The 13,001-nt window shown below is 35.6% G+C and overlaps 1 protein-coding gene across 1 annotated transcript in view; it reads right to left on the bottom strand.

Moving 5' to 3' along the window:
* The window catches only part of Spt5 (Transcription elongation factor subunit Spt5), a 92,743-nt gene that overhangs the window by 39,952 nt on the left and 39,790 nt on the right, over positions 1–13,001 (bottom strand). The window contains exons 9-10 of the mRNA XM_081766809.1: positions 10,981–11,201; positions 10,303–10,556 (exon numbers count right to left, since the gene is read on the bottom strand). Of these exons, the coding sequence (XP_081622935.1) occupies positions 10,303–10,556; positions 10,981–11,201 (475 nt within the window). The remainder of the gene's footprint in view (positions 1–10,302; positions 10,557–10,980; positions 11,202–13,001) is intronic.

Genomic DNA, 13,001 nt, shown 5'->3' on the forward strand with positions numbered 1-13,001 from the left:
CGCACAAGAAAAATTTCTCCAGCCTGTTCCGGTTCCAAAATACCAAGCACAACATTGGCTGTATAATGTCCGGAACAGTCTGTCCTTTCGTCCACTAACAACCAGAAATTTTTATTTTTTCAGTTTCTGACGGATGTTACACAGTTTCACTATAGACATTTTTCTTATAGACCTTCCTAAGTGTGGATTCGTAAGGGATTTCCTTGTCGCAGTACTTCTCCAAAAACTCACGAAGATTAGCGTTTTCCAACTTCCAAAGATGGATATCAGATGCGATAAATGCTTTACACAGGTCCTTGGAGAAAGAGAACATTCGATTGCTCTGAGACGATGTCACATGTTGAAGTAGCATTTGTGATTTCGCTTTCTTCCTACACACATTTCTTTTATACTTCGTCGTATCTAAATGTTGCAATACAGAAGATCTCTTCGAATATCCCACACTCGAATGCATAAAATGACATATCTGTGGGACTTTTTAAAATAATCTTTGATTTATTTTGCTTCTACGAGATTATAACAGTAGCTTTAATAATATGTAATTATAAGAACTTCCCGCAATCACATAATTTTAAGAAGTGTTGCAAACTTTAACAGATTTTACTATATCTCCAGAACAGTTTGAGATATCGCATTACAATAAATAACATTGTGATCTTCACATCTATTGAAAACAACTAACTGGATGAGCTACTTATCTAAGTAGTTCTTCGAAATAAAGACTTTTGAGCAAAAGTCAAATTGTCAATCCCCTGTAACCTTCTATTCATTGGAAATCCGTTATCATAGTATGAAAATCCTTTACACGTGCATTCCCTTGTCTCTTTCATTTCCGTTATTACTGCTAACGAAGCCGCAAAATTTGAATGTTTGTGCTCCTGTAGCGTCCTTACTTTGCAACAGTAAATAATAAAATTAACATTGTAAGCGTAAGTTTAAGATGTTGATTTCAAATATTTAATAACCTGACGTACTGCTATTTGAAAAAATAGAACTTTATGTTTGGTTCGCAACACTGCTAACTTTGTGGTATCAAAGAGTATGCCAAACCAGTCCCCTTTCCAGTTTGCATGACACAAAATTTCAGTTTTCTGTCTAGTTTAAACGCGTATCACCATAAATGGCCCAACCCTGAAAATCAATTCTTAGTTCAACGTTTATTATAATAAAGAATATGATGTACGTTCTTACATACTTAAAGTGTAACGAAAAGCAACGCTTTTTATTTATTAAATTCATTTACACAAAGTATTTCCCTACAAACAAGAAGGATCTTCTCTATGGAAAAGGAGGAATTTGAATTCAAATTTCTTATAACAGACAATATTATATCCTATTATATTATATATTGTGTTAGTGCATAAAACAGGGTCATAAAAATTCTCCTTGCTAACTATGGTTATTTTTCAAAGATTTGTGGGCAATCATCCTAACTTTGGGCGGGTTCTTTCTCACATCAACCATACGTTGGTGGGCAACATGGAAATTTTAAAAGCTCTTTCTCCCTTAGGAGAGTTGCTTTATACTTTGATAAGGTTTCTTCTTCGTAATTGCATGTAGATATTCTATCCTTAGTCTTCCTCTTCCTCGTTTTCCTTCTGCCTTTCCCTCTATCAACACGGTGATCCAATCGGAGTGCCGAATAAAATGGCCAAGCATGTTGCTGCTTCTTTTTCCTATTATCTTTATGATCTGTCGTCCTTCATTAACTTCCTTTAGTACGTCTTCATTCCTTTTCCTTTCGGTCCATGATATGCGCAGTATTCTGCGTCAACATCACATTTCAAATGCTTGCAGCTTGGATATTTTAATGTCCCCGTCTCTGATCCGTACAGCGCCACGCTTCACTCTGAGTACTTAGGGCTTAATTTTCAATATTCTCAAGAGTCTGTAGCCAAATTTCTGATTTAATTTACTAACTTCAACATCTCATAAATTATTTTTAAAATATCATTAAAATTAGATCTTATACAGAGCGATCTTGAAATTTTTGTAAAGTCTGAAGACAATTTAGCGATTATAATCCTCCTCCTCTCGCGTGCCACTTGATCTCTCGCTGGGTAAGTCAGTTGCAATGGATTTCCGTCCTTGACTTCCCATCACGAACAACAGTTCGACCATCTTTAGATTTTCTACACAACATCTTCACTCAAATGTTTTGATCATATACACGATTTATTCTACGATATATGTCCACTGCATTATGCCCTCGTACCTACAGAAAATGAATATCTTCAGCTTCACTTCCTACTACTTGGTGTACTCTTTGCCATCTAACGAAGGTTGTAAAATAATTTTCGTATTTATTATTATCCACGGTACTTTGGACACCATATTCTACAGATACATTGCCTTCATTAAATTTATTTTAATTTATACCAGAACTAGAAGCCTTGCTGCAGCCGATTTAAAAGGCAAGAAAAATACTGTAAGTTACTTTGGAACAAAAATAAATTAACGGAAAATAGTCGTGAAACTATCTGTAACAGTGATGTTCAAAAAAAAAAAAAAAAAAAGGTTTTCATCTCGATATAGAGAAATGAACATTATCTTTGAAGTTCAAAAACTCATGATAGATGTCAGGTTTCCTTGTATTTGTAATTAATGCTCTATTTTGTGCTGCCATCTATGGACAGTTACGTAAAATATTGCAGCATAGAACTCCTTACAGTATGGAAGGTAATATCATAGTGAAAGGAAGTCAAATTTTTGTTGGAAATCAGTTGCGGTGATTTACGTATAATGGAGGAAAAAATATAACGTTTTGGTTTGTAAATGGTAGATAGAGAATCAGGAGTTTACCGTATGTAGAAATTTATTTCTATTGTAGTTTTTATTTTACCCTTTTTTTTGTAGTAATTTGTTACTTTATATTTCTTATTGTTTCAACATAAGGCTAATTACTGATTGCCTATCAATCATAGTAGTGAGATTAGTTTGTAATGTTAAATTGTATTTTCGGAATAACCTCCTCAAAATTTACTATTGGAAATTAGATCGTAATAAATTCACCACGTGCAACGTATACACGGTAAAATTGATCCAGCAAAGATTTCGCTAATCCCTTTCGATATATTTGTATTTAATGTTAATTGTTTCATATTTAACTCTTGTAGAATTCAGTTTTTGTTTGTTATAATAAATTGTTAATTATCGAAAGGAGAATTTATCATTATAAGCCGGTTCCTGCAACTATATTACAGCTAGGCACATTAAACCTAACCATTGAGCTGTTGGTACCTCACAGTACCATTACACAGCCACATATTTAAGTTACCTTCCATACTGTCTGCATTGACTGCCGTGCATTGGCTGTCATGCACTGCGTGCTATGTCATTACTTAAAGGCTGGTAATAATATAGTTGCAAATAAGGATAAAAGGAACTGTAAAAATAATGAACGTCTGTATTAAAAGGGATTTTATGGAAAATGAAAGTTAAGTATTACGCAGAATCTAATGGGAAGTTTGTAATAAAGTTAAAGTTTGTAAGGTTCAACTACGTAGTTAAGACGTAGATGCCAAGGCGTGAACGTGACCTATATTTATTTGGTTATTTAATTAGAAATTATCTACCTCATCAAAAATGGAGAATAATGATTTGGTTGATTTTTCCGAGGTAGACGAGTTTTGGTCACGCTTAAGTAACGGCCCACCGGGGGCCACCGGCTCGGGCTCCCGGGAGGATCGTCATGATGACGTGTCACGTGAGTTGGATGGTGGTGTCATTCGAGAACTTGATAATTCACGCTCGATTGAGTCCACTACCCAGCACCTGGCGCAAGGTCATCCGTCAGCTGGTGTGTTACGACCACCGATAAAATGTAATTTCACTCGGCTCTTTTCAGAAAACATATTTAACTCCTTGAGATTACAAGTTAAAGAATTACCTGTTGTAAATGGAAATAATGGTTTTCTATTATGTGAATTTCTTCTTCGTTTAGATATTATGATAAATAGAAAGATAGCACCCATTGATGTAATTTTGGTAGCTTCATTAGAAAGGTGTAATGGTAGAGTATATGAAGAAATGCAACGGCTACTTTCAACCACTACAGATTGGGATTATATCGTAGAAAGGATTTTTGAGAAATTTGTAACACGTCTTGTTAGTCTGGAATTTTATAAGAGTAAATTTTTTCGTTTAATGACAGAGAATGAATCATTAGTGGGTTTCATTATTGAAAAGAGTGCTGTATTGCGTATCTTAGGTAAAGAAATGGAAGATCTCGAGTTTTGTCGATTAGTAATGAATTTGGTTAGACCTGATATTAGAAATACCATGTTGTTAACTAAGTTACCGGTGACATGGGCGGAGCTCATGGAATTTGCGGAATGTTACGAGCTTAATTATCAATATGATAGTGAATATTACCAGATCCTAGGTAAACAAAACTTGTGTAATAAGATATTAATGGGGAGAAATAAGTATCAGAATATTCAGCGCGCTTGTACGTCTTGTGGATTGTCATCACATACATGGCGTTTTTGTCCTCATAAAAATAAAAACAAGAGAGAATCTGATAATATGTACTGTGGATCACGTGATGAGGAGAGTACGTGTTTGCTCCAGATGCCGATATCTATTTGTCACGATATGTTTCCCGCTATTATTGATACTGGATCGAGTTTGAATCTCGTTGAGAGAAAGGTTTTAGATAAAATACGTACTAAGTGTAAGCCATCGTCTAAAACTGTGAATCACAGAGTAGTGGTCATGAACAATGAATCGGTTCACATTGGTGAAATGGTTCAGTTAATGTTTTTTGTTCATGGGACCCGGTTCGTGACTTGGTTTGGTGTGATTGAGCATCCCGTGCTTAAAATATTATTAGGCTTAAATTTTCTGCGTGAAAATCATGCGCATTTGGACATTCCCAATAAAACCTTATTTTTCCAAAAACTAAAACAACTGGTTAATTTAAGTGATTGGAACAATAGTTCACCTGTTCTCAGTGATCTGTCGCCTTTGAACTCTCATTGCAGGTCTCCTTGTGTGGACTCCGCACCGTTAGGCGCCAGTGGTGTGGGGGAAGTGCAGGGGCCTAGGCCTGTATATGGATCGAAATTTGAGGATGGTGGACAGCGTAATTATTTTGAGAATCAACCTGACTATGGCGAAGACACTGTGAGGAGAAGTAATGGAGCGAGAAGACCACCGCGGGGGCGGTCTTGTCAGTGGCGGTTCCAGAGGGAAGTCGTCCAGTCTACCTCAAAGCAACCTAATGAAGCTAGGGGTGTCCAAAACAGCATTCATAATGTACCACGAACTACGATGAGTACTACATCTCGGCAGAAGAACCGATCCAGAGGAAAATTCTTAGGGACCAACCACATGAGGCGGATTTCGGCGGCCAGTTTGGTACAACCATCAACGTCGGAAGATCGAGATGAGGTTTGTGCAGATGATTCTAACCATTCCTTAGGGGCGAGTTACACCAACCCACCTATTAATAGTCGTTTGGAGGTCCAAAGAGAGGGAGACGTGAGGCTTCAACCTTCTGCATCCCGACCATCTACCTTCCATGGTGAATGTGATTGTGGAGGCACTTCACGGTCAAGACCAGCCATTCCGAGGGTGTCACAAGAAGTTGGCCACAAGTCTACTGCGTGTTCCAGTACATCTTTAGGGGCGTATCATACCAGCCGTCATAACGCAGTTCAACGTCCAGTAGGGGTTTATGAAACGAGTCCAGCTGGTGTTCCAGTCGAAAATCCTGTTCGACATGAGTTTGACCAGAGAAATCAGGATGGACCAAATATGGATCAAGGTACGGTGCATAATACTAATGATATTTTTTCTCCTTCCTTAATATCTTATGTAAATAATCTCTTACAGCAATATAATGATGTAATCAATGAAGAACTTGGTGAGATACGTGGTTATCAACATAAAATACAGCTTATTGATAATAGTCCTTGTATAACACAACCGTATCAAATTCCAAAGCATAAGCTTAGAGAATTAGACTCATTTATAGATTCTTTGATAGAACGTGATATTGTTACTGAAGTTGAGAGTTCTCCCTTTATTTCCCCTTGCTTTTTGGTTACAAATAACGACGGTTCTAGGAGATTAGTGATAAATTACGGTCAAATCAATAAACGCGTGATTATAACAGGGTTTCCAGCTCCACATATAGATTCGACTATTGCAAACATAGGGAAACATCGTATCTTTAGTTGTTTAGATGCAAAAAATGCCTTCTATCAAATATCCCTTCATCCAGACTCTAGAATTTATACTACCTTTGCTACTCCTACTCGTCTATTAATGTTTAAAAGGATCCCGATGGGTTTTGTAAATTCCGGGTTTGTGTTAGCGAGTCTGATGCATAAAATGTTAAGAGATTTAGTGGGAGAATATTTAGACATTTTTGCAGACGATATAATAATTCATGCTGACACTATAGAGAAACATAATGAAATTTTAGAGAAGGTATTACAACGTTTGCGAGAATATGGAGTTACTGTCTCGAAACATAAGATTAAATTATGTAAAAGGAAAATTAAAATCTTGGGGTACGAATTTTCAGACGGAAATATGAGTATAGATGAGGATAGAGTAAAGGTAATTCGAAATTTACCACGCCCAAAGAATAGAAGAGCGTTGAATAAATTATTGGGATTTCTAGGATATTATCTTCGATTTGTAAAAGATTATGCTGAATTACTTGGTCCATTGTATAAATTAAAGAGTGATAAAACTCCCTTTGTGTGGGGTAAAGAAGAAGATCGATTATTGGAAAGGATCAAAGAAGCCATTGTAAACCATATTGTTTTGAAAGTTCCGGATTTTTCTAGTCCCTTTGTGATTCACGTTGATTCCAGTTCCAGATGCTATAGCGCTATCTTATCACAATATGATGCTTCTGGGTTTTTGAGACCAGTATATTTCTTCAGTAAAGTTATTCCTGAATCTGACTGGTCCAAGAATATCTTCGCCTTGGAAATGACAAGCTTAGTCTTAGCGTTAGAGAAATTTGATATGTATTTACACAATAAGTTCACGGTTTATTGTGATAACTCTAGTTTAATCTGGATATTGAAGAATCACAAGAGACAGAAAAAATATGGAACTTTAATAGAGAAAATAAGTAAATATAACTTTAATATAATTTTTGTACGGTCTAGGAGTAATTTTTTAGCAGACTTTGTCAGCCGAATGTATAGTTATGTTGATTTTGAACCACCAGATAGTGAGATTAAGGAAATTGATAAGGTGAATAAGCAAAGAGTTCATTTGTCATTTGTTAATTTTTGGAAATTACCTTTGTTTAATTCTCCTTTAGGTGATTTGCAGAGGCAAGATCCTAAATTAAGACAAATTATTGCCGAGTTAGAACAAAATAAGAAAGTTGAACCATATTTATTGAAAGATAATGTATTGTTAAAACGTACGTATGGGAAAGTATATGGTGGACTGAGAGCTGTAATACCAGAATCCTTACAATATTCCGTGATTAAATTCTTCCACGATGAGATAGTGGGAGGGGGACACGCTGGGCGAGCCCGCACTTATAGTAAGCTAGCTTCCCGATTTACGTGGAACGATATGTACCGCCAGGTGTCCGAATATATTCGCAGTTGTGAGACCTGTCAACGTATAAAGGACAGAAATCGCCCTTTATACGGTAAATATTATTCTGAGAAGGATTCTTTCGCGAATAGCTGCTATCACGTAGACATAGCTGGTCCATGGTTACCTAGTAATGGATTCAAATACATACTTGTAGTAACAGATGCCTATAGTCGGTTCGTAATTATTGAACCGTTGAGAACTGTAACTTCTAAAATAATATGTAAGAAGCTTGATAAGATCTTTTATATGTACGGCTATTGTCATAAGCTTTTGCATGACAATGCGTCTTATTTCGCTTCAGATTACTTTAAGCATTATTTATTCAGTCTCGGTATTCAGAACATTTGTACGGCACCTTACTCACCGTCTAGCAACCGTACGGAACGTCAAAATCGTAATATAAAGCTGGTTTTGAAAGCATATATTAGCAAAAATCAGACGAAGTGGGCCGATCATATTTACAAGGTCCAATATACCTTAAATGCCAGCGAGAATGCTGAGACTAGGAAAACGCCAGCAGAGATTTTCCTTGGTCGTCATTTATTAAATCCATTAGATATCCGTTGGATTGTAGACCTAGGTATATTAGACAGTTCTCAAAATAAGGAACAAGTAACTTCCACGATAGTGAATAATATAGAAAAGGCGTGGAAGAGAAAGGAAGTGATTTACAATAAGAAACATGTTCCTATTACTTTACCTGTAGGTGAACAGGTATTAGTTAAGAAGGTCTTGAAGGCATCTATTGAAAAAAGGGTTATGCCTCGTATGTCAGAGATATATGATGGTCCTTACCAGATCCTTTCTTATCCGACACCAAATACCGTATGGTTAATGTCAATGAAGGATAATAATGTAAAGATTAAACGGCATGTTTCATTTGTTAAGAAATATTATCCTCGAAGAACTGTGTCATAACTTACTTTCATTGCTTGTAAACGATAACTTCATGAAGTAATGTAGTATGAATTAGTATTGACGTTCATTTCATAAAGATATTGTACAGAACTATTTAAAGGTAAAATACGTAGTTAGTGTATGACTCATATTTGTTATATTTGTATACTGTGTGTTTGTATTTGTATTCCTGCAGGATGTGCCAAATGTCCTAAATGTCCGAGATGTCCGGAGTATCTGTTTCTGTCGTCGTTTGTCACAACGTCTGAAAAGGGATTTGGAAATGGTACCTGTCATTTGTATGGGAAATCTGACTTCTAAGCGAGTTAAGCCAGGAAATCATCCATGCTACCAATCAACAACTTCTATGCTACAGCATTTAAGGTTGTGAATCGAAGCTCCAGCCAATGGTGTGTTCTGAATCTGGTGGGCCCGAACTTTGTCACGATCAAGTAAGATAGTTGGAACTACATGGTGGTGAGTTCGAAACAATTTATTGTGCATGTGTGATTCTTCCGAAACTCAATCAAGTATAATAGTTTATTTTTTTTGAACATTTAATATCCTGTTTAGAAATTTTTTGACCCGAGCAGGGCGATATATGTAACAGTGATGTTCAAAAAAAAAAAAAAAAAAAAAAAAAGGTTTTCATCTCGATATAGAGAAATGAACATTATCTTTGAAGTTCAAAAACTCATGATAGATGTCAGGTTTCCTTGTATTTGTAATTAATGCTCTATTTTGTGCTGCCATCTATGGACAGTTACGTAAAATATTGCAGCATAGAACTCCTTACAGTATGGAAGGTAATATCATAGTGAAAGGAAGTCAAATTTTTGTTGGAAATCAGTTGCGGTGATTTACGTATAATGGAGGAAAAAATATAACGTTTTGGTTTGTAAATGGTAGATAGAGAATCAGGAGTTTACCGTATGTAGAAATTTATTTCTATTGTAGTTTTTATTTTACCCTTTTTTTTTTTGTAGTAATTTGTTACTTTATATTTCTTATTGTTTCAACATAAGGCTAATTACTGATTGCCTATCAATCATAGTAGTGAGATTAGTTTGTAATGTTAAATTGTATTTTCGGAATAACCTCCTCAAAATTTACTATTGGAAATTAGATCGTAATAAATTCACCACGTGCAACGTATACACGGTAAAATTGATCCAGCAAAGATTTCGCTAATCCCTTTCGATATATTTGTATTTAATGTTAATTGTTTCATATTTAACTCTTGTAGAATTCAGTTTTTGTTTGTTATAATAAATTGTTAATTATCGAAAGGAGAATTTATCATTATAAGCCGGTTCCTGCAACTATATTACAGCTAGGCACATTAAACCTAACCATTGAGCTGTTGGTACCTCACAGTACCATTACACAGCCACACTATCCCACAACACAAAAAACTATTAAATAAAGAAATAAATAAAATAATTATAAGCTAAGTCCTAACGCTTCATTCGATGAAAGAAGAAGCAGTGCGAGTTAAAGAATAACTCTCCAACTGCATGTTCTTTCTTAGTTGTTCAATTGTTTTTTATCTCAATGCAATGATTATTGTGTGATAATGTTTTGACTATTTTCTGGTAAACAGTAAGTCTTCAATGTCCGTTTCGGGATACATTTGTTCTAAGTAAAGCTGAAATATTGTGCAATGTTCAAAAGTCACGAACATACAGCTTCATCTGAAAAGCCTTGAAAACTTTCATTACAACCAAACCATCAGTGATCGACAGTACAATGGTTCCATCAGAAAATGCTTCAAAAGGATTTTCAAACAGAGCCTTCTATCTACTCTGAAATAAATAAACTTACTCGATTTGAACAAGATCACCCCACTGGAACTGGCCGAGGGAGTCTACGCCCGTAGCCATGTCGGAGCAGAGCTGTAAGTCCCTCGGCAATACTTCTAACTCATGCATCGTGAGATCAGAGAAAAGGACGACACGGTTTTCCTCCACTCGGACGATCAGTCCTGTATCACCTTCGTATCTTCCGTGAATCACCTTCACGTGGTCACCCATGCGGAAGTGCTTTCGCAATTCAGACGCCTGGAACTCCAGCGGTTCCTGTAAAATTTCCAGTTCATGTTATCAGTTTCTGTGACAAGTACTCAGCTATAATACTAATATCGCCAGAGATACATTGGTATGGCAGAATTTTTATGTAAGATTTTAGTTCTAAAACAATTCATTATTTGTATTTATGGCAAACAGAAAGTATTTCTCTCTACAACTTCACACACGAGACTGAAGTAAAGCTATAAATGCCCAAACACTAAAAGAATAAACAAACCTAAAATACCTGACGTCTTTAAGAAAATACATTATTTTAATCAAAACTGAAACAACAAAATCTGAAGCTAGTAATGGTCACTACGATCCGCATGAACTACCTCTATAAATACCGTATACGATTAAAAGGAAACAGACAAAAGCTGTATTAGTAATCGCGTAACGCAATGCACTAGGAAGAATGACGTAAGTCTATTACCTTCAAATCTTCGTGTTTGGGAAGGACGGTAATTTTATTTCCATCGATGGCCAAGATCTTTCCTTGCAAGTTGACCAATTCACCTTCGCACACTTCGACGTTGTCTCCTGTGGAGAAGCTGTGGGTCACCTCGTCCTTCGACGCCGTAGGAGCCAACTCTATGTCAATACCTTCGGGCGCCTCCTCGAACTTCTCCAACTCCGACAGAATGGGCTTCACTCCTACAAAACAAGCAAAATGATAGGAAAGAGATTCCAGTGTTCAAGCATTACTTACTTTCATTTCATGCCACGTCATACGCTCTGTCCTCCTATTTTCCTTGATTATCAGATTTCAAAGATGTAGAAAATTAACACAACCTACAGACCACCGTTCGAATTTTTAAAAACAAATCACGTTATGCTGCAGTTATTAATAAAACATTTATTTGTGAAATTCGAATAAATAATAAGACGTTATTTGGAAACTTCGTCTGAAGAAAATTCCCCCTTTGCAGATATTTTTACAAAAAGTGATTTAAGCAACATTGTAAGTTATTAACGAAATATTGATTCATGACATACGAACGGAATCGCATGAATCGTTTCGGAAAAAAACTTCCCCCACGAGTGAACTATTGCTTGTGGATTATTTCATGAGAAACGACTGATGCCGTATTGTGAGGTTATTAATAAAATATCAACAAAATCGACTGAAACGTTTCCAGAAAATCGCCCTCAAAAAAACTCACCATCACAAAAGTAAACTACCTTTGTAGATTTTTTTTTTCTTTTAGGACAAATCAGTTATCCCATATTGTCATTCATGTTAATGAGGTATTTATTTATGAAATATAGACAAAATCATTTGTGCCATTTTTGAGAAAACCGACCGAAAAAAAAATCACCCTATGAGTAAACTACCCCTTGTGATTTTTTCAAGACAATGAGTTATGCCAGAATGAAAGATTTATTTATTAAGTACGACCAAAATGATCTGAGTCGCTTTTGAGAAAATCGTCCAGAAAAAGCTCACACCCGAAAGAGTAAACTACCCTTTGTGGATTTTTTCAGAATAAATGAGTCATGTCATATTCTCACGTTATTAATAAATATTTATCAATGAAATATCAACAAATTGCCGTTTTTGAAAAGTCGTTTTTGAAAAAAAAAAAAAAAAAAAAAAAACATCTAAGTAAAATTTACCTTTAAGAGTAAGTTCCCGATTTTTCCCGGAGAAACTACTTATACCACACTGTGGAATTGCTAATGAAATATTATTGTATGAAATATAAACAAAATCGTTAGAGCCGTTTTTGAAGAAAACTGCAAATTTTTATTTTACCTTTTTAGTAAACTTTTTTGATTACATTTATATATATAACATAATGTTCTAAAATGACTCAGCTGACACTTTAACCGGACATCTAACACAGAAAACATTTAGTGAAGATTCCCCTAAAAGCTTCTTACGATGAATTCACTAACGAAAACGCAACAATGGATCATTAAGAGTTTTGCTTGCTAAGCTCAACTGTCTGTCCTACAAGACCACGAACTTCAATCGAAGCAACACATTTTCTAACTATGTAAGCCAACCATCCCCTTTCTGCCCTTCAGTCATTTCACAGTTGCTTTAAGCTCCCGTAAGAACACACCTTATTTCCAAAAATATTTGTTACATCCTTAGTGTTTCGTTTAGAACGTTTTTAAAAAATGTAATCAATTCCATCCGCATATCCTTTGGCTACAACATAGTTAGAAAATGAGCATGTACATAAAATTAAGCTTTTCTCACAATAATGAAGATTTACTTCGTTGACTGCGTAACGCCAATTTCTGTTTCTTTACATCATTACGGATTCAGGACTTTAAAAACAGTTCCATATGGACTCATTCAAAACCAGCGTAGATAACTGTAGAATAACAAAAATATGATTTCTAAAAGTATATACGAGGGTTACCGCAAAAGTCATGGCAAAAGTTCTTTTTCGAAAATGGTAACGGATAAAAAAATTTGAAACATGGAAATGGAACGTTAGT

This window comes from Thermobia domestica, chromosome 7, assembly GCF_964235325.1.
Source record: "Thermobia domestica chromosome 7, izTheDome1.hap1.1, whole genome shotgun sequence".
Classification (NCBI taxonomy): domain Eukaryota; kingdom Metazoa; phylum Arthropoda; class Insecta; order Zygentoma; family Lepismatidae; genus Thermobia; species Thermobia domestica.